The sequence below is a fragment of the Schistocerca nitens genome, chromosome 1 (assembly GCF_023898315.1).
Source record: "Schistocerca nitens isolate TAMUIC-IGC-003100 chromosome 1, iqSchNite1.1, whole genome shotgun sequence".
Lineage (NCBI taxonomy): Eukaryota > Metazoa > Arthropoda > Insecta > Orthoptera > Acrididae > Schistocerca > Schistocerca nitens.
Genome location: NC_064614.1, coordinates 18,326,492 through 18,347,617, shown reverse-complemented (window position 1 = coordinate 18,347,617; position 21,126 = coordinate 18,326,492). Strand labels below are relative to the sequence as shown.

At 41.2% G+C, this 21,126-nt stretch overlaps 1 protein-coding gene across 1 annotated transcript in view; it reads right to left on the bottom strand.

Annotated features, from left to right (window-relative positions):
- Positions 1–16,042: 16,042 nt before the first annotated feature.
- LOC126240701 (uncharacterized) overlaps positions 16,043–21,126 on the bottom strand; it is a 47,321-nt gene continuing 42,237 nt past the window's right edge. Inside the window, exon 3 of the mRNA XM_049947945.1 lies at positions 16,043–19,702. Coding sequence (XP_049803902.1) covers positions 19,216–19,702 — 487 coding nt within the window. The 3' untranslated portion in view covers positions 16,043–19,215. The remainder of the gene's footprint in view (positions 19,703–21,126) is intronic.

The following is a 21,126-nucleotide window of genomic DNA, read 5'->3' as shown; positions in this document are numbered from 1 at the left end:
ACCGCTTTCCTACGACCACCGAATTAAATCGCTTTCGAGTGGGAGTTCGCTCTGTTCATATCAGATGTACTGCTAGGTTTACTGCACTCACATACGAATCTTGGTGAGCGAAGTGTTCATGTCAAATCCGTTTCCAATTCTCTTCTGTTGTAAGGCCACCATTCACTTATGAATTCAGTTACTGAATTAAAATGATTTTATTCCATTTTAATCATAAATCAGTTACTTAATGTTCGTATTTTATTTATATTCTTTGCAACTGTTGTCGTATTTCATCAACTGCTAGGAAGCTCAGTAAAAATCTAATGACTCTACTGCCAAGTTAGCCAAAGGGTGATAAATGGAGTGATGTGTAACAACCGCTTAGACATGTGTACGAGTCAAAATTCTACTGCGATGTACATTTACCCAACTCTCTGCTATTTCAATCGCTATCTTTAATGGTGACTTTTTTTTTTAGTCGGAAGAAAGCGGGCAGGTGCAGTTGTGATCTAACGATCGTCGTGCAGATATAGAGTCTACGGGTTCAGATTGACCTTAGGATCTTTATTACCCTCACGTATCTAGCGTCCTAGAGGAAAGTGATAGTGTTCGCTCGCCCATGCAGGACCGTACAGCCACGTCACATACACCATGCGTCCGGAAAGTTCCGAGACAATGTTTCTTTTTTTTAAAAAAAAAAGGAAAAAAGAAGTATTGCTCGTTTCCTTGACGTCGCAACACTCCCACAGTCATGTGCTCAACATCATAGAACACATGTGTCGCAGAACGTGGTTTTTCCCGACACGTTCAAGTTCTGTGTATAGCATCACGATGGAGGTATCCATTCTAGGGACTTCAAGCAGAACGAACCTTACCAGAATGCATTCGTCATCTTCATTGGGTCCAGCAATTGTCACGATGGTATACCTTGCCTGGGTTCACAACAGACACTTCTGGTTCGAATAGCCGGTAACATGGACAGCAGCCGTTACATTTATAACGTTTTAAGGGATCCGACGGTGCCCAGTCTTCGAAGTCTCTCTGACGTTATCTTTCAACAAGATATCGCAAGTCCGCGTGATGCCCACGCTGTCCTGACCACCACTATATAGAGATGGAACAAAAAATTAACTAGTTAAAATCGATTCCGGTATTTTAGTTCTGATAAACGGTATTTTTCGGTATTTGTTTGGTCTTGATTGTAAAAGGTGTTTTTTTAATTTTTTTTACTAATAACTGAGTAAAATACCGAATTATCATTTAGTCTTAGCAGAAATGCTAAAAATTTTCGTTTTTATTTAAACGTTTTTAAAAAAGACGTAATTTTTATGCGTAAAATTTGCATTGGTTTCAAAAATTACGTTTTATAGAAAATGGGAAATTCGCAAAATTTGTGTTGGTTTGAAATATTGCGTTAATATAGAAAATGAGAAAAGCGATCAGTGCTATTTTAATACCAATTCTGACAGAAACGAGCAACAAATATGTGGAATAAAAGATGTTACAGCTTTGTTGAGACAATAATGTCCATCTGTGCTGGTTCTTTATGTATTAGTTTTTATATATTATGAAAAGTTGCAGCTAATGTTAGTGTTCCTGCTTCACAACTGGAAAATTATTTACGAGAGTGACTCCGTTGCGGTGCTTCTCGCAGTTAATTTGCTCGACACGCCATCACATACATGTTACAATGTACATGGCTTGTTTTCTATCCCAGGGCCTTAAACCTGTGGACCAATATGCAAACAAAGTCCAGGTATATGACTGTATTTGTAATTGAACTTGATTTTCTTAATTATTTTTAATTTTGTGCAAATGCAAAGTTAGTGAGATTATCGCGAATTCGTTGAGCGAGGATCTTAAAAATTTACTGAAATCAGTTTACTTTTATTGTTGCAAAGGAAGAACCGCTAATCAAGAGAAATCTCCTACATTTACATGTATTTTTACTTGTCAAAATTAGTGAATATTAAGATATTTATTACGACTCAAGGCCGTTATCATTTGCCTAGAACAGCATAACGAAGCATGTGCAACAGAATTAGAATTTCACAAAAAATCCTTCATAATATTAAGTGTATATCGAGCACCTGCAGGTAACTTTAATCTGTTTGTAAACCACCTTGAAGCTGTACTGGCCCATTTAACAACCAAAAACAAAGAAATAGTGGTTGCTGGTGATTTCAATGTAGATTTCCTTAAAGACTCTCCCAATAAGAACTTATTTGAGTTAGTAACACTATCATTCAACTTAATTCCCACTGTAAAGTTCCCCACTAGGATAGCCACTTGCTCACAAACAGCCATTGATGATATCTTTATAGAAAAGTCTAATGAACAAAATTATATTACATAGCCAATGGCCTCTCAGACCATGACATGCAGTTCCTTCTGTTAAATGTTAATACTGAACAGGATATAAAATCTGTTAAATCTGAGCTCAAGAGGGTAATCAGTAAGCCAAAAATTGATTATTTTAGGACACTCCTCAGAGACATTCACTGGACTGATGTTTACAGTGCTCATGGCATGAATGAAAAATATAACATTTTTGCTAATAAAGTGCTTACCTTATTCGAACACTGCTTTCCCCCAAAACTTACCAAGGTTAGAGCAAAGTCTACAAAGAAGCCATGGATTACTCGAGGAATAGGGGTATCTTGTAAAACAAAAAGAAAACTGTATCTGTCAATCCGAAACATTTCCAATGTTGATGCTATAGCACATTATAAGAAATACTGCAAAATATTAAATACTGTAATACGGATGTCAAAGCAAATATATTACAAGGAAAAGATAGTCATATCAGATAACAAAATAAAGACAATATGGGATATAGTGAAGGAGGAGACCGGTAGAACCAGATATGAAGAGGAACAAATAGCATTAAGAGTAAATGATATATTGGTGACAGATGTGTATAGTGTTGCAGAACTTTTTAACAAACATTTTATAACTGTTACTGAAAAGATGGGGTTGTCAGGTTCGGTAGATGCTGCTTTGGATTACCTTAGACCAGACATTTCAAGTAACTTCCCTAGTATGAATTTGACCCTCACTACCCCAACAGAAATAATGTCCATCATAAAATCTTTAAAATCAAAAACATCTAGTGGGTATGATGAAATATCAACAAAGTTAATTAAAGAATGTGATTCTGAGCTAAGTAACATATTAAGCTATCTGTGTAACCAGTCGTTTATCAGTGGAATATTTCCTGAATGGCTGAAATATGCTGAAGTTAAGCCACTGTTTAAGAAGGGAGATAAAGAAATAGCATCAAATTTCCGTCCAATTTCACTGTTGCCAGCATTCTCAAAAATTTTCGAAAAAGTAATGTACAGTCGTCTTTATAACCATCTTATCTCAAATAACATACTTCAAAGTCACAGTTTGGATTTCTAAAAGGTTCTGATATTGAGAAGGCTATCTACACTTACAGTGAAAATGTGCTTAATTCATTAGACAAAAAATTGCAGGCAACTGGTATATTTTGTGATCTGTCAAAGGCATTTGACTGTGTAAATCACAATATCCTTTTAAGTAAACTAGAATATTATAGTGTAACAGGAAATGCTGCAAAATGATTCAAATCTTATATCTCTGGCAGGAAACAAAGGGTGTTATTAGGAAAGAGACATGTATCAAGCTATCAGGCATCATCCAACTGGGAACTAATTACATGTGGGGTCCCACAAGGTTCCATTTTGGGGCCCTTACTTTTTCTTGTGTATATCAATGACCTTTCATCAGTAACATTACCAGATGCCAAGTTTGTTTTGTTTGCCGATGATACAAACATTGCAATAAATAGCAAATCAAGTGTAGTCTTAGAAAGATCAGCCAATAAAATATTTGTGGACATTAATCACTGGTTCCTAGCCAATTCTTTGCTACTAAACTTTGAAAAAACACACTACATGCAGTTCAGAACTTGTAAGGGGTTTCCCAAGAGTATATGTCTAACATACGATGACAAGAAGATAGAAGAAGTGGACAGTGTTAAATTCTTGGGATTACAGCTTGATAATAAATTCAACTGGGAGGAGCACACCAGAACTGCTGAAGTGTCTTAACAAATATCTGTTTGCAATGCGAATTTTGTCAGACATAGGGGATATAAAAATGAAAAAGCTGGCATACTATGCTTACTTTCATTCCATAATGTCATATGGGATTATTTTTTGGGGTAATTCATCAAGCCAAGCTAAAGTTTTCTGGGCACAAAAACGTGCAGTAAGAGTTATATGTGGTGTGAACTCATGAACATCCTGCAGAAGCCTGTTTAGGGAACTAGGGATACTAACTACTGCTTCCAAATATATTTATTCCTTAATGAAATTTGTCATTAAAAATATATCACTTTTTCAAACCAACAGCTCAATTCATGGAATCAATATTAGAAATAAGAATAATCTTCACAAGGATTTAAAGTTACTTAGTCTTGTACAAAAAGGTGTGCATTATTCAGGAACACACATTTTCAATAACTTGCCAGCAGCCATAAAAAGCTTAACAACCAATGAAATTCAGTTTAAGAGAAGCCTAAAGGATTTATTGGTGGCCAACTCCTTCTACTCCATTGATGAATTTCTTAGTAAAACCAACTGATTTGTATATAAGTACAACATAACTTCTGCACAATTTCAGTGCAGTAATGTGTTCATTGAAAATTTGTGTGTGTGTGTGTGTGTATGTAAGTATAATCTAAGTTCTGCACAATTTCAGTGCAGTAATGTGTTCATTGTAAATTAGTATTACAGTAGTTGTATTAGATGTTTATTACCTTATAAATAAATAAAAAACTTTTTTATTTTAAATTCAGTGCATTAGTATTTGTAAAATGACTCTTAGTGTTCATTAAAAAATGACGATCATTCCACTTGGGACCTGTGGAATGGTACATTAGCTTATTTGTTTTAGTTGTAAATATTTGTCATGTATTGTTGTTTTTCTGACATGTTCCACATCCTGGAGGACCTCCTCACTATGGATCAATTGGAATGAAAGTAAATCTAATCTAATCTAATCTAACTATGACGCTGACTTCTTCACCAATGTTCCGTCATAAAATCTGCATAAAGAAATTAATTCTACCACTTCATGAATATGGTGATGCATATAAAAATATTTGATTATATTTAGGGTAAATATTACATGGAACTTACACGTTTTCGTGCCTCATCACAAAATGCCTTCTTACACTACGAAGAAAACAAAAGGGAAGAGAGAGATCTTTTTTTCGCAAAAAACAGAGATTGCAATTACAGTCGCAGATCGTATTAATTGATTACATAGTCTTCGTTATTTTTCTGAGAAGAGATAATATTTATATTTCGTTACGACGTCTGTTTTGGTATATCTGCGAAGTTATTTAATATCATTTTTATGACGTTAAGTGGCGTACCGCCACACCCCTAGCCGTGCATCGTGCCTGGAGATACGTATGTCCGAGCAGTATGCAAGACCTGCCCTCACCTGGTCTATATGGTAGTTTCTCGCTGTCATCGCCGGGCATCTATTCTATGCAGTATGGCACCATCCCGAGCCTGGAAATATTTTAAGAAGTGGCGAAGGAATGAAGTACAGTGCTTCATTTGCTTTAAAAGATTATATATTTGTCTGCCATTTTTATAAAATAATAAAAGAGGAAGGAAATTATGGTAACAGTAATAAATTAAAACATTAACTACAATTCATTCATATGATATAATAAAAATAGAAAGTAGCTGATCTAGTGCCTGTTTCTACATAGCATACCCTTATTTGCTTGTAGCTCTTGGAAACGGACAAATTAATACAACAAACAGATTTCTTCAACCTCGGTTTCCACCCTTCGTAATGCCCAAATAGTGGTATGATCCCCGATTACAACTTGATTTTTGAGAAGAGTTTCAAAAGGTTAGAATCAATAGGAGAATACTGTTATTTTTTTGTAGTATTCAGCCACTTATCACTTTTCGAAAAAAGCAACGAACGGTGGACAGACAAAGTTTTCCTTTATTTACCTATTTAATTAAATATTTGGCTTCTGTGTATTTCGAAACTGAGGGATTCAAAATTTCACAATGTTTGATCGATTGCTACATTTACTACAGTAAGTAATAGGAATTAAAAAAACGAAAACCGGTTATTTCAGAAATCGGTTATTTTGAGCGGTTTTAACAGTCAGGTTAAACTGGCAGAAGGTATTCAACTATTCAACTATTGCCCTGACGAGCGCGTTCCCTGAATGTCTCACCCACTTCATACGCCTTATCGTTACTCTTGTATTCCCTGATTGTGTCCTCAAAATCCGACTGCCTCAAGACTTTACTGTCTTCGATGCAGAATTATTTGCGATCTTGAGGGCTCTGGGATGAGACATTCATCCAGTGCTAAATTCCTTGTCTGCTCCGATTCTCTGAGTGCTCTTCATACAACGTTTGTATCCAGCAAATAAAGTAGTCCAGATGTCCAGAATGCCCTCCTCCAAATACGACAACTGATGGGTACCAGGGCACATGGGTATTGCGGGGGCGAAAGGGCGGATCTAGCAGCCAAGGAGGAGTGCCGTGGTCCTTAGTTCTTCCAGTGTGCCATCCCCCTGCTCGCCTTTCAAATCCAGAGTCCTACGTCGATGGGAGGATGAGTGGCTGGAAGTGACAGACAATAAGCTCTGTACCGTGACGTACCTCCTTATCGTCCTACGCCAATGCCCTATGAAGCATAATGTCTTGCTCCGGCGAGAGGACCCTCAAATGTGTGGGGCTCGTGGCGTACACATCACCGTGCGCCCTATTTTATGGGAATGTGTGTCATTTTCCGACCAGCGGCCCGCTGCGGATTTGCCGACAGATCTGCCCTCTATTTCAGGTTACCTTCAAACGAATGTAGTTGGAGTTTTAAAGTTTTGTGAATTGTCCAACATTTTCTACAAGATTTTAGGGAGATGGTTTTAATGTGTTAACAGGGTGACTGTCTCACCAATGTTTCTTGCATGTGGTCAGCCAGTGAGATTTTCCTTTGCCTTTCTTTTAGCTTATTTGTCAATTTACTTGTGTTTTAATCTCATGCATAGCTCCTTTTACTCTTGCTCCACTGTCTTAGTGCATGTGAGGTACAACGATCGTGTGGTCAGTTCGAGTGAGCTGGGAGTGAATGAGTGCATGAGTGTCATTTCATAGGTTCCCTCCTCATTGTGTGATAACATTTTCGTAATTTTATCCCCATTCGTTTCTTTTAATGTGCGTAAGGGCGCTGATAACCTAGCAATCGTAAGCTCCAAACACACGCGCACTAAACTCATTATCATGGGTTGCCGACAGATTGGCACATTACTGATCACCAGCCACTACGTTCGCTGAACTCTGGCTTAGAGTTGACGCAACTTGGTATGACGTACGTTTATTTGTCACAGAAGCTGATTAGACTCCGTGACCAGCAGGGTTAGAGCCGTTGGTGCTGAGGGTGGTGGCAGCGCTATGTGCTAAATTCTGCACCCTGCATATCCTCAAATCACCTACAGGTTTAATAGTGTATTCTTCCTAATTTATTATATACGCACAAAAAATAAAATTACATTCATTGCTATCCTCCCTGGTGTTGAAATTTTAATGGCCATCAATTGTAATGAAATACCTCGTTTTTCGCGAAGTATCGCATTTTACGTTACTACACAGGTGAAAGTGATGACCCTCGGGATGCATTATTAATATAACATTCATTGTTTCCCATAATCATTGCTTTTATGAAATGTTAGATATATTTGTATCTTTTTGGAAATAATTTCGAGCATATCTATACTATATTCATATCACTGGATGTATATACCGATGTATTCAGATATCCGTGAGCTGCCACCTATGGTATCTTTGTTATTTGTTTTGCTGTAACAGTACAGTATAGTCGAATCCCGAGTCAGCTGTAATTGTTTGATGGCGTAGTTGGTTAAACTCTGGAATCTAGTATTTTACAATTGGGATGAAATGAGATGAATAAAAGCACGATGAGCTCTAGTAAATGTTGGCTTTTTTTACAGATGTTTTCTTCTAATTGTGCAAAGTGTTTTGAGTACCTGTACTGTGAAGTGAATGAATCGACACACATAAAAATTTGAAGTGAAATCCCAGTTCCTGCATCAATACTACATTTCACCAAACATTTATGAAAACAACAACCCATCCTTCACGTAGCAAGCGAGATCATCGAACTAGACTGCCTGCCAAAGAAGAATTCTACCTCAGCGACACATAAGTAAATTATATTGTTTTTAACAGTCACTTGCTTGTTTTTTATTATCACGCAAATGGGCGCATTGTTTATAAATGGGTAGCTTTGCCAACTGTTTGTCGGTGTTGCTATTGTTGATTCCAACAGACCGGGGAGGCCTGTTATACAGTGAAGAGCTTACACGCTGAGTTGCCATAGAAAACCTAAAATGTTTCCAACCGCTCTGGCGGATTACAACTGTATACTGGACCACGACTCAAAATGTAAATACCCAAGCACGACTCAAAACTTGCCTTCGCAGCTTTGCTTCTACTACTACCATATCTCCTACCCTCCATACTTCACAGAAGTTCTTCCACAGCTTGCAGGATTAGCTCTCCGAGAAGAAAGGATATTGCGGAGGCATGGGTTAGCTGCAGCCTGAGGGATTATTTCCAGAATGAAGGTCCCAAGTTCGAGTCTCGGTGTGGCACTTAATTTTAATCTGCCAAGAAGTTTCCAAACAGAGCATACTTCGCTGTAGAGTTAAAATTCATTCTGGAATCCTAAATGGTTTTGGTACAAGTTATTCAACGGAAAAAGTCATCTGTGCATGTGAACGTTCACCATGGTCTCATTGAAGCGGAAGAAAATAAAATAAAGCCAGAAATATAGGATGTATCAAAAAGGACTTTAAAGATTTGAAAACTCATATTGATTTACTCATTTAACCTAAGGACAGGGTTTTGGTGTGATTTTATCGCAACATTACATCAAGATTTTTTAACATATACCTAAGGAGATTCAAACTGATTCTGCTGGTTATGTGGCACAAAAGTCCCATCTGAAGTCAAACTCGCTGCAGCATGTCAGGCATGACTTATGCGAGATAAGATTCTAGCTCTGAGCTCTGACAGAGAAACTGTAAGGGTGGAACAAACACGACACCCTTGACGATTCCCCAAAAGTAAAAGGCCAAGAGGTCTCACGTCCAGTGAACGTGGAGGCCATGCAATTCTCGTACCTCGATCCGTCCACTGCTGTGGATCGAACATTTAGGAAATCCCGGACGTCTTACCAAACAGTTAAAACTTGACCTATTTTCGTTTACAGTGACACCAAGACTATGTCTGTAAGTAATGTGAATACGTTTGTACGAGTTTTCAGAGTTGTTACGACCTTTTTAATACACTCTACACTAAGTTCTGTCTTCCGAAATTCCTTGGCTAAAGAAGCTCACAAAGCATCCCTACATTCAATCGGCGCACAGATACGAAAACCTCGGTTACAGAAAGAAATGAGCACAATGTGCGACGGATTTTTTTTTTCCTTTTTTATTTTTTACGGGTGTGCGTGCGATGCACCAATTGCTACGGGTTATACGTTGCTGCTGCAATGCAATTTCTTTTATAATTTTTGTTCACCTACCTCTTTACAGCGGTAGATCTTCGCACGTAAACTCCTGACTGCAGCTACTTACGAGATCACAGAAAAGCAGTGTTGAGGAAACTGTAACCTCATAGCTACACGCCGGAGGCCGCTATAAGTAAAATTTGCTGAAAATTGTCTATGTACTTTAAAGAAATGATTCGGAAAGGGGATGTCACTCGTACTTTAAACATGAAGTTCAAATTTAAACCTTCAATAGATCTTTATTGCTGTTAAGCAAGATCATCAGCCCACATTTACGAAAATTACTAAAGTTTCTGCTCACAGTTATCACCATACCTAAAACAGCCAGAACTTTTACCTTCCCAAATTCCGAAATCAATTAATTGTAACACAGTCAATGATCGGCCAATTACTTCTGCACACGATATTCAGTGGTTGTCTTTAGTTAAAGTTTATGCTCGCCATAAAATACTCAGTAAGAATATACTCAGTACAGCCACGCTATATAATTCAAAGTTCACTCGCGATTTTCGTCGAAACGCATTATCACAAGACACTAAAGTTTTCATAAACAGTTTCTGGTCACTACCAGATACCATTAACACTGGACCGTAACGTGGAAGTCATCCCAAGACTTCATCTTACACATAATGCGAAAAGTCACATCCAGCATAACCGCCTCCAATCAAAGCTAGCTCGCGAACCTCTTCTCACTCTCCCACACTCAAAACTATATCTCCTCGCTAGGCGGCCAACCATCTAGCTTCTCATTGGCTGTCAGCACTTACGACTAATGAGAACTCACTTCTAGGGCGCGGGTCGCGCCAAAATCTAGCAAGCACCAACCACTTCTCTAGGCTCATTGACGTCATCAAATTAAGTAACACAAAACTCACTAATTAAATAAACAGAACAAAATGAACTATAAGCTTTAATCTACATCTGGAAATTTATGTAATCGCGAATGTTCTGGCTGTCTTATACGTAAGCATACATACTTGGACATCCGACATTCACTAGTAGGGGAACCACTAGTGGATTCGTTCCCACGTTACAGAGTTGGAACACTTGCCAGTTCCTGTAGAGAATTACATGAATGATTTTTAATAATGCCGAACGTCCCACATACTCCCCCGCACGCATTCTCATTCACACGCACCTTAACACACAATACACATATTTACTTAGAATTCTTGAAATTATTATCATAGAAAAGTCAAAGAGGTTTTCTGAAACTAAAAACTTCCCAAATCTATATATGAACACTGAAAGTGTTATCAGATCATCGTACATAATCACTGAAGGTGAACTATTACAACACTGTATTTATTTAAATTTTTGACTGTCAGAAAATTAGGTTTCTTTTATGGACTTTTACTAACTTCCAAAATACAACTATTTTTGATCTCAGACTTTGACATATTGCTGGTTTTCACAACAGAAGGATGTACATCAAATATGACGTTCCTCAGGTTATTCCTTTATTAGTTATTAATATTTTTAGTTTCGTATAATGTAAGTGGCCTGCCAGCACTACTCCACTGCTTTCACACACGAAGCTGCAACAGATGGTCGTGACGTCAGTCTGCAGGACACAACTCGTCCGTTACTGACCGTATAATACTCTACCGGCTTACACTGCAGCCCACATACATTCTGAAGTAAAGCTTTTAATAGACAAATGGGCGATCGTGCACTAGTTGCGACACCACAAATGGACTGGTGCCTCTTTTGGCCGTAGTCTGCGATGTTCACTAATGGTGGCGTATTTGAATTGCGACCCATAATACACCAAGCGCTAGTTGTGGAAAAAATTGTCTTTTTATTCACGTCGCAACAATATTTTCTTTATCCGACTTCATTTTAGCTATACTGTTTAGTCAGATTCAATATTATGACGTCTGCATGTTCAAAGAAAAACTTATTGAGACGTTCTACGTCACCAGCTGGCACACTCTGTTCCCACTGCGCTGAGGTGTAAAAGCTGTTCAGAAACCTCTCTGTCCCTGGTAAGAGGCCCGTTGCAATCTCTTCCGCTTTCATTCTCTTTAGCGTTCCCCATTCTTCCGATTTTTGAATTATTCCAGAAAATACGTAATTCTGTGTAAATCTTCCGAAATTGTCCTACCTTTCTGAAATTTTATGTAAATATTCGAAAACTTTCCGATCTTCCGTCGTAAATACACACATAAAAAAAAAATTTGCATCACCTCGGTTCCCAGAGTTCTGGAACCTGTACAGAAAATTGGAATGGAGATCAACACAAAATCATTTCCGTCCTTTTTATCGCTCATGAAAACCACACATTGCATGTTGTATCACCATAAAGTTAGACCTTCAGAGGTGGTGGTCCAGATTGCTGTACACACCGATATCTCTAATACCCAGTAGCACGTCCTTTTTATTGATGCATGCCTGTATTCGTCATAGCATACTACCCACAAGTTCATCAAGGTACTGTTAGTCCAGATTGTCCCAATCCTCAACGGCGATTCGGTGTAGGTCCCTCAGAGTGGTTGGTGGGTCACGTCATCCAATAACAGCCCTTTTCAACCTGTGCGAGACCTGTTCGATAGGGTTCATCTCTGGAGAACATGCTGGCCACTCAGTCGAGCGATGTCATCCTGAAGGAAGTCATTCACAAGATGTGCACGATGGGGCCGCGAATTGTCGTCCATTAAGACGAATGCCTCGCCAATAAGCTGCTGATATGATTGCACTATCGGTCGGAGGATGGCATTCAGGTATCGTACAGTCGTTACAGTGCCTTCCATGACCACCAGCGGCATACGTCGGCCCCACATAGTGCCGCCCCAAAACAGCAGGGAACCTCCACCTTGCTGCACTCGCTGGACAGCATGTCTAAGGCGTTCAGCCTGACCGGGTTGCCTCCAAACACGTCTCTGACGATTGTCTGGTTGAAGACATATGCGACACTCATCGGTGAAGAGAACGTGATGCCAATCCTGGGCGGTCCATTCGGCATGTTGTTGGGCCCATCTGTACCGCGCCGCATGGTGTCGTGGTTGCAAAGATAGACCTCGCCATGGACGTCGGGAGTGAAGTTGCGCATCACGCAGTCTAATGCGTACAGTTTGAGTCGTAACATGACATCCTATGGCTGCACGAAAATCATTATTCAGCATGGTGGCGTTGCTGTCAAGGTTCCTCCGAGCCATAATCCGTAGGTGGCGGTCATCCACGGCAGTAGTAGCCCTTGGACGGCCTGAGCGAGGCATGTCATCGACAGTTCCAAAATTATGTCCGAAGAACATCGCTTTGGTTCTCTCCGAGACGCCTGGACACTTCCCTTGTTGAGAGCCGTTCCTGGCACAAAGCAACAATGCGTACCTAGCGGTTCTAGGCGCTCAGTCCGGAACCGCGCGACTGCTACGGTCGCAGGTTCGAATCCTGCCTCGGGCATGGATGTGTGTGATGTCCTTAGGTTAGTTAGGTTTAAGTAGTTCTAAGTTCTAGGGGACTGATGACCAGAGATGTTAAGTCCCATAGTGCTCAGAGCCATTTGAACCATTTTTGAACAATGCGTACGCTATCGAACCGGTATTGGCCGCCTAGGCATGATTGAACTACAGACAAAACAAACCGCGTACCTCCTTCCTGATGGAATGACTGGAAATGATCGGCCGTCGGACCCCCTACGTCCAATAGGCGCTGCTCATCCACGATTGTGTACATCTTTGGGCGCGTTTAGTGACATCACTGAAGGGATATCAACCAAACGCTATTGACTAATGAACTGTTAAAATTTGTGAAACTTAAACTGCAGTTCATAAAAAGTGGGCAATCAACAATGTATTGTTTACAGTTTGAATAAGTCTTGGTGTAATTCCACGCTTTTAATGTAACTGCTACTACTTTTGGATTGTTCGAGTGTTATCAGCTTCTTCTTCCTGGCACCTTCTGTAACGATCTTGAGGTATCTTCACTCCATGTGGTTCCTGGTTTCCCCACTGCTACTGACAGTCCGCAGTTCGTGGTCTACTGGCTAGAATCGCTGCCTGTGGACCACGGGGTTCTGCGTTCGATTCCCGGCCGGGTTGGGGATTTTTCTCTGCCCACGGACTGGGTGTTTGTAGTGTCCTCATCATTTCTTCCTCATCATCATTCGTGACGGTGGCTAGACTGGACTGTGAAAAAATTGGACTGCGTAAAAACTGGGACTTTGTACGGGTGCTGATGTCCGCGTAGTTGAGCGCCCCATAAACCAAACATAAACATCATCACTACTACTGAAAAATGCTTTCTTTCCACAAACTAATTTCTGGCGAATATAGTCTGCACTCGTGCTCGACCGTAATAACACTTTCAAGTCCCGCCGTATTCGTGCTCGACCATAATAACACCTTCAAGTCCCGCCATGAACTACTGTACTCCCACAATGCACGTTTTCTTCTTTCACACATCAGCTTCCTCTCGTTACTGCTAATAAACACTCCTTGTTACAAAATACAACTGTTCGTTCTGCCAATAGTTAGATCAGTCACGACCGTCCGCTTTAACACTGCTGAGTATCGCTATTAGCCTACTCTGCTCAACAACTGTCTCTACCTCACTCACAATTTTTGTTACGAAGATAAAATATTCCCTACTGTGCTGAAACTTTCAGAAACACACAGAAGAAATACATAGGTACGTTTCTTCTTCTTCTTTCGAATAACCCATTTGGAGGGTACGATGAATCAACTTTGGCTACTCTTCATTGTATTAGATTTCCTTAGTTTCCAAATTTCCTTCATCATTTTAGAGTGTTGTTCCCTTTCTTCTTGAGTCCACTTTCGTCTAGTTGTTTTCTTTCTCTCCTGAAATTCTGCCTTGTGAACTACCTTTGTGAAATGTGTTCTGTTTTCTGTTTGTCTCTTGTTCGCAGGAGAGCTTCTGTAAAGTTTGGAAGGTAGGAGACGAGGTACTGGCAGAAGTAAAGCTGTGAAGAGGGGGCGTGAGTCGTGCTTGGGTAGCTCAGTTGGTAGAGCACTTGCCCACGAAAGGCAAAGGTCCCGAGTTCGAGTCTCGGTGCGGCACAAAGTTTCAATCTATCAGGAAGTTTCATATCAGCGCACATTCCGCTGCAGAGTCAAAATCTCATTTTGTGATAATCGGTGCTTGCGCTCGAAGCTGGTCGTCAACAAACTTCACAGTGTAAGCAACGCCGTATATCATGCAACATAATTCATCCTCGTTCCAGATGTTCCAGACATGCGCACAAATTTGCGGAAAGAGTCGATACCGGCGACCAGTCATTGGATTCAGTCAGAACCTTCAGGTATATAAGTATACAAGTCCTTGTCTGTAGCGGATTAAGGTGGAATTGCCCCATAAAACTAGACATGGACAAGTTACGTTCCAACCTCAGTTTTAACGGACGATTCCAGAGTAACTGTAGTTCACTGATTATTAAAGTTACTTATTAACACCATGTAACGAACAGGTCTTGAATAGTGATTGTTGGTTTCGATCCTTCATCCAGTTGAATTAATGGTAAAGACAGGAAAGATTCGAAGAAGGACCACACAATTTCTCATCGCTCGTTTCATGTAGTATCACTAATACGCTCAACAAACCGCAGCTGGAGGCTGCACAAGACGTCGCATACTCCAAACAAATTCCGAGCCCATGTTCCAAGGCAAGTGAGGAACCTTATTACAGCATCCAGCTTATATTTCGCGTTGTGACCATGGTACTGAAATGAAAAAAGTTTGGGCCCGTACATAGGATCCGACAATTTTCACTGTCGGACATCGTCCACGAATGCGACATAAAGAGAGGAAATACACTGTACGGTGGCTTTTGGATCAGAAGATACAAGTGGATGTAGGCACAGTAAATGAACCTTAAAAAGTAAGGCAACACTCTGTGAAATACATTTACGTTTCTACTTTCATTAAAAATGTTTGGAATTTCTGTAGAACCCAAAATTACCCATGCTTTTGTCATTGTCAGCAGGTCTAGAAACCGACGAGGCTGCTTGAAATCAAAGTCAGCTTCTTTACTCCACAAGTCGTCCTATGGTGTATGACTGAAGACGGCGCTATCACTTCCCCCGTCCCCCCGCCCCCCTCCAAACCAACTGAAAATAGTGCAAGAAAGGAACACCTATCGGTTATACTCTTTCAGAACTCGAATTCCTCTGATTTTACTGTCACAGTTATTCCAAGAGAACACATAATTTGTTGTATTCATATTTGAACACATTTCTGGAAGGGAGGAAATTTTCGGCCACATCTCACTTTAACTTGTAATTTTAAGGGTAATTCGTTCAAGAGCGTGAATTCCAATCTCTGCGTCAGAATTACTCTTGAGAGAAAGCCCAGAGCATATTTCTTATCGCTGCAGATCGAGATGTTAAGATCGATTTAGTACCGACAGCTACATGCCTCTAACACAACAGTAGATGGTTAATTTTTACTGGTTTGGATTCACAACAATACAAAACTTTGTAAAAGACTGAAATTTCGCCATATAATGTAGAAATTATTTATTTTTGAAATACATTATTGTGGTTTCTCATTTACTCATCGTCAAGTGAACTGTTAAGTAAAATATATGCTTAAGCACATGTCAAAAATTTCAAAATATCAGTAATACATGAAGGGTGTTCGGAAATTACAGTAACAAGCTTCTAGGACTTGTAGAGGGGAGTAAGTACATAGTATTTTGAACAGAAACTCGTCTCCGGGGACGTACCGGTTCCGTGCTACAGGCGTTTGAAAACATGTTTGCTTGATGGCTATGTAACAGGGTAATCATGGTGAGGGATGGTTACATGGGATCGTCTAATGTCTTTTGACGTCAGTCGTACCTCTCTGACCTGGTACGAGCCTTATTCACGTGTCTGTGAGCGTTACAGCAACATGGTTGAACACATGTTTGGAGAATTCACTGACATGACCCTTCTGATCGGCTAAGGTCACGGTATCGGAGGAGCTGCTTCGCCTTCTCCACAACGTCCGACTTCATTGCTTACCCTTTCCGCCACAATTACGTGACGGTGTCGAGAAAGGGTACCTTCTCCGTCAGCAGACGTAACTCTTGTGCTCCAAGGAGACGCCGCATATCCGAATTGGAAGAGGCCCTACTGTATCACGTTGAAAAGAACCCGTCAACAAGTACAAGAGAAATTTCTCTGGCTATTAATGAGTGGAACTGTAAAACAAGTGATGCGCTGGGTCACACCTAACCAATTAATTGTAAAAGTGGCCGCTTTACCAACATGTTTTCAAATGGGTGTAGCACGGAAACGGTACGTTTCCGGACATGGGTTCCTATTCAAAATATTATCCACTCACTCCCATCTACAAATCCTATAAGTCTGTAACGGAAATGTACTAACACACTGTATACATCATTCTCACACGGTCCACACCCATTGGCTCAACGTATACCTGTATAGATTCTACACTGAGAGCTAGTGATTTTTGTTTCTTTAGTGTTGGGCGGGCTGGCAGCGGAAAAAACCGCTCTTCAGCCAAAAGTTATAAAAATTTTATTTAAAAATTGTTAAAGCATATAAAAGGTGACAATAACAAATGATTTTGTAAAAAATACATAGGTGGACGACAGTGGCAATTTTTCTGTAAAAACAAGTGACACTAAACAATGATTTGTAAAATACACATAGACGAAAGTACTGATGGTTTTTAAAACTCGTTTGACATTTTATTTTACAGTTAAAACACAGTCACTCTTGAACGTGAATGATGGCTAGGTGTCACGTGAACAAGTTGCATGATGAAGGTGTGATGATGAGTATGACTATGGGGCTCTGTAGAACTAGGAGCGAGCAAGGTGGATGAAGGGGAAAAGAGAAAGTTGGAGGATGGTCTGAGGTGGGGCGTTGTGATTGGGGTATATCTTGGGACGGATTTCATAGTTCTGGAGTGGGAGTTGGTTCAAATTCCAGCAGGAGGGGATGGATAAGGCATGGAGGTGCATAGAAGGTGGAATATGGATATAGTGGCGCAGCTGGGTACCTGGATTGGTGTTTAGTGGATGGGAAATTGGATGCTGAGACTCGGTTTTGTGATTAATATATGGAATCCGAAGGTTCTCTAGGAAGAGAAGAAGGTGTGGGGAAATGGATGAGTTGGTACAGGATGCGAGTTTGGGAAGGTAGGTGGATGTGGAAGGCGAGGCAGATTGTGTGTCTTTCCACGATTTCAAGGGACTTACAGAAATTATGCGAGGTGGAGATCCAGGCAACATTAGCGTAGGTTAGGATGGTGTGGATGAGGTATTTATAGATGATGATAGTGGTAGAAGGATGTGGGCCCCAAATGCAGCCTGATAGTAGTTTTAGTCGATTTTGGGCTTTATGTTGGATGGTAAGGAGATGTGGTTTGCATATTAGTTTTCTGTCAAGAGTTAGTCCTTACATACTTTTCTGTGTTAGTCAAAGGGATGAGTTGGTTGTAGATGGAACGATGGAAATCTGGAAGATGGAAACGTCGAGTGGTATGACCCGAGATGATGGCCTGGCTTTTCTGCCGGTTTAGTTGAAGTTTCCACGTATTACATCAGTCAACTAGGAGATTCAGGGCCATTGGAGGGTATGATGAGTGGTTAGGTAGGCAGTGCCATCAGCATATTGCAGGAGTTACGTTCGGGGAGTAAGGTGGCGTGGTCTCCTGACCTTCATTTCTTACATATTCCGACCTCACCACTGTATTGTGCATATCAAGATGTTTCATTCAAGCCCAAACTCGACAGAGTAGTGTCAATTTTACATATATCCATTTAATCGGTATGCAATAATAAATAAATCGCAAGTGTACACGGAGATTAAAAAGTCGAGGCTGGCGTACACAAAAATTCAAGACACGATGGCCACAGGAGTGTTTGTTCAGCGGAGGCAGCCAGCCCGCTGGAAAGTCCGTAGGAGGGTGAGTTAGCTCGCAGCTGCGCCGGCCGGTCGACCGCCCACGGACCAAAGCAGTCTTTGCCAGAGAAAAGGGATAACGGCCTGCGTTTTCACCTTAAAAGCAAAACCTGCTGTGTTGTTTGAGGGATCTCTCGCATACGCATTTTTTTGATGGACCTGGTGCGGTGTTTCAGAGTTCTCACAAGTGGACAGTAAATGCCTAACACAGGTGCTATATATTTGTGGATTGGTCCGCTTAGCCATTCCCCCATTTGTAAGAGTAATGCTGATTGGTGGACTATTTCTGACGCAATGAGCAGGAGGAGGGAGGGAAAGACAGCAGATGATATACTCTTTTGATTTTTGCGTGGAGGGAAGTCGTGGGATTCTTGGAGCAAGGAAAGAGTATGTGGAGGAAGAATGGGACCGTCGTAATAGAGATTTGGGAGTGAGATACGGTTGTAAATCGCATCCGAGATGGTGTGTTTGGATGTTGTCAGGGTTTTGAAAACTGGAATCACAACTTTCGATTAGCGAGAGCGACACTACATACAATATAAATTTGACGTCGGCTACAAACACCGTTACTGTTTCTGGCATCTTTTATTATAGATAACACCGAACTACTGCGCATGTCACTGTGTGGTCCTTCGACAGTGTCAGTTGCTATCAAACGTGACCACTTCAAAATGGCAAAATGCCGATATTGGAATAGTGCATTATAAAAAATAGCCCTCGAGCGCTCAGTCGATGATCGGTCAGTAAGTGGCCGGAGCCTAGCAGCACTTGCAGCGTCCGTAGAGCTTCACGTCGGCCGCGACCAGCACCAGCCAGACCACAGAGTTGAGCCACGAGCTGACGATGGCGGTGACGAGCGCGCCGCCGGTGTCTACGGGGTCCCCGCGGTAGCGGTCCCTCTGCTCCGACAGCGGGTAGTAGTCCTCCTGTCCGACCTTGGCGAGGAAGGGCCGCGTGTGGGGCTCCACGAAGTCCATGATGTCGAAGATGGCGCCGCAGCTGAGGCGGTCGTAGACGGCGGCGGCGGCGTCCCCCACAGCGGCCAGCTCGCGCACCGCCGTCTCTCGGTACTGCGAGCACGAGGCGCGGTAGCCCGCCGTGAGGGCGGCGGCAGCGGCCAGCAGCAGCACGGCGCACAGGACTGACGTCACCAGCAGCACCAGCCACCACGAGAGCGCCATCTGGCCGCCTCCGGCCTGCGGGTCCTCCGCCGCCGACCTCGCCACTGCCACACTCCTGCCGCTCCTGTGGAAACGTCATCGCGCATCAGCCTTCTTCGATACTAACAAAGCAGTTCAGGTGCTCTGAGCAGGCAAAAATGAATACAAACGTCTCAAAAATGATATCGACAGCAAGTGCAAAATGGCTAAGCAGGGACGGCTAGAGGACAAATGTAAGGATGTAGAGGCTTATATCACTAGGGGTAAGATAGATACTGCCTACAGGAAAATTAAAGAGACCTTTGGAGAAAAGAGAGCCACTTGTATAAATATCAAGAGCTCAGATAGAAACCCAGTTCTAAGCAAAGAAGGGAAAGCAGAAAGGTGGAAGGAGTATATAGAGGGTCTATACAGGGGCGATGTTCTTGAGGACAATATTATGGATATGGAAGAGGAGGTAGATGAAGATGAAGTAGGAGATATGATACTGCGTGAAGAGTTTGACCTGAGTCGAAACAAGGCACCGGAAGTAGACAACATCCCATTAGAACTACTGACGGCCTTGGAAGAGCCAGTCCTGACAAAACTCAACCATCTGGTGAGCAAGATGTATGAGACAGGTGAAATACCCTAAGACTTCAAGAAGAATATAATAATTCCAATACTAAAGAAAGCAGGTATTGACAGATGTGAAAATTACCGAACTATCAGTTTAATAAGTCACGGCTGCAGAATACTAACGCGAATTCTTCACAGGCGAATGGAAAAACTAGTAGAAGCCGACCTAGGGGAAGATCAGTTTGGATTCGGTAGAAATAGTGGAACACGTGAGGCAATACTGACCCAACGACGTATCTTAGAAGCTAGATTAAGTAAAGGCAAACCTACGTTTCTAGCATTTGTAGACTTAAAGAAAGCTTTTGACAATGTTGACTGGAATACTCTCTTTCAAATTCTGAAGGTGGCAGGGGTCAAACACAGAGAGCGAAAGGCTATTTACAATTTGTATAGAAACCAAATGGCACTTATAAGAGTTGAGGGGCATGAAAGGGAAGCAGTGGTTGGGAAGGGAGTGAGACAGGGTTGTAGCCTCTCCTCGATGTTATTCAATCTGTATATTGAGCAAGCAGTGAAGGAAACGGTAGGAATTAAAATCCATGGAGAAGAAATAAAAACTTTGAGGTTCGCCGATGACATTGTCATTTTGTCAGAGACAACAAAGGACTTCGAAGAGCAGTTGAATGGAATGGATAGTGTCTTGAAAGGACGATATAAGATGAACATCAACAAAAGCAAAACGAGGATAATGGCATGTAGTCGAATTAAGTCGGGTGATGCTGAGGGTATTAGATTAGGAAATGAGACACTTAAAGTAGTAAAGGAGTTTTGCTATTTGGGGAGCAAAATAACTGATGATGGTCGAAGTAGAGAGGATATAAAATGTAGACTGGCAATGGCAAGGAAAGCATTACTGAAGAAGAGAAATTTGTTAACATCGAGTATAGAGTT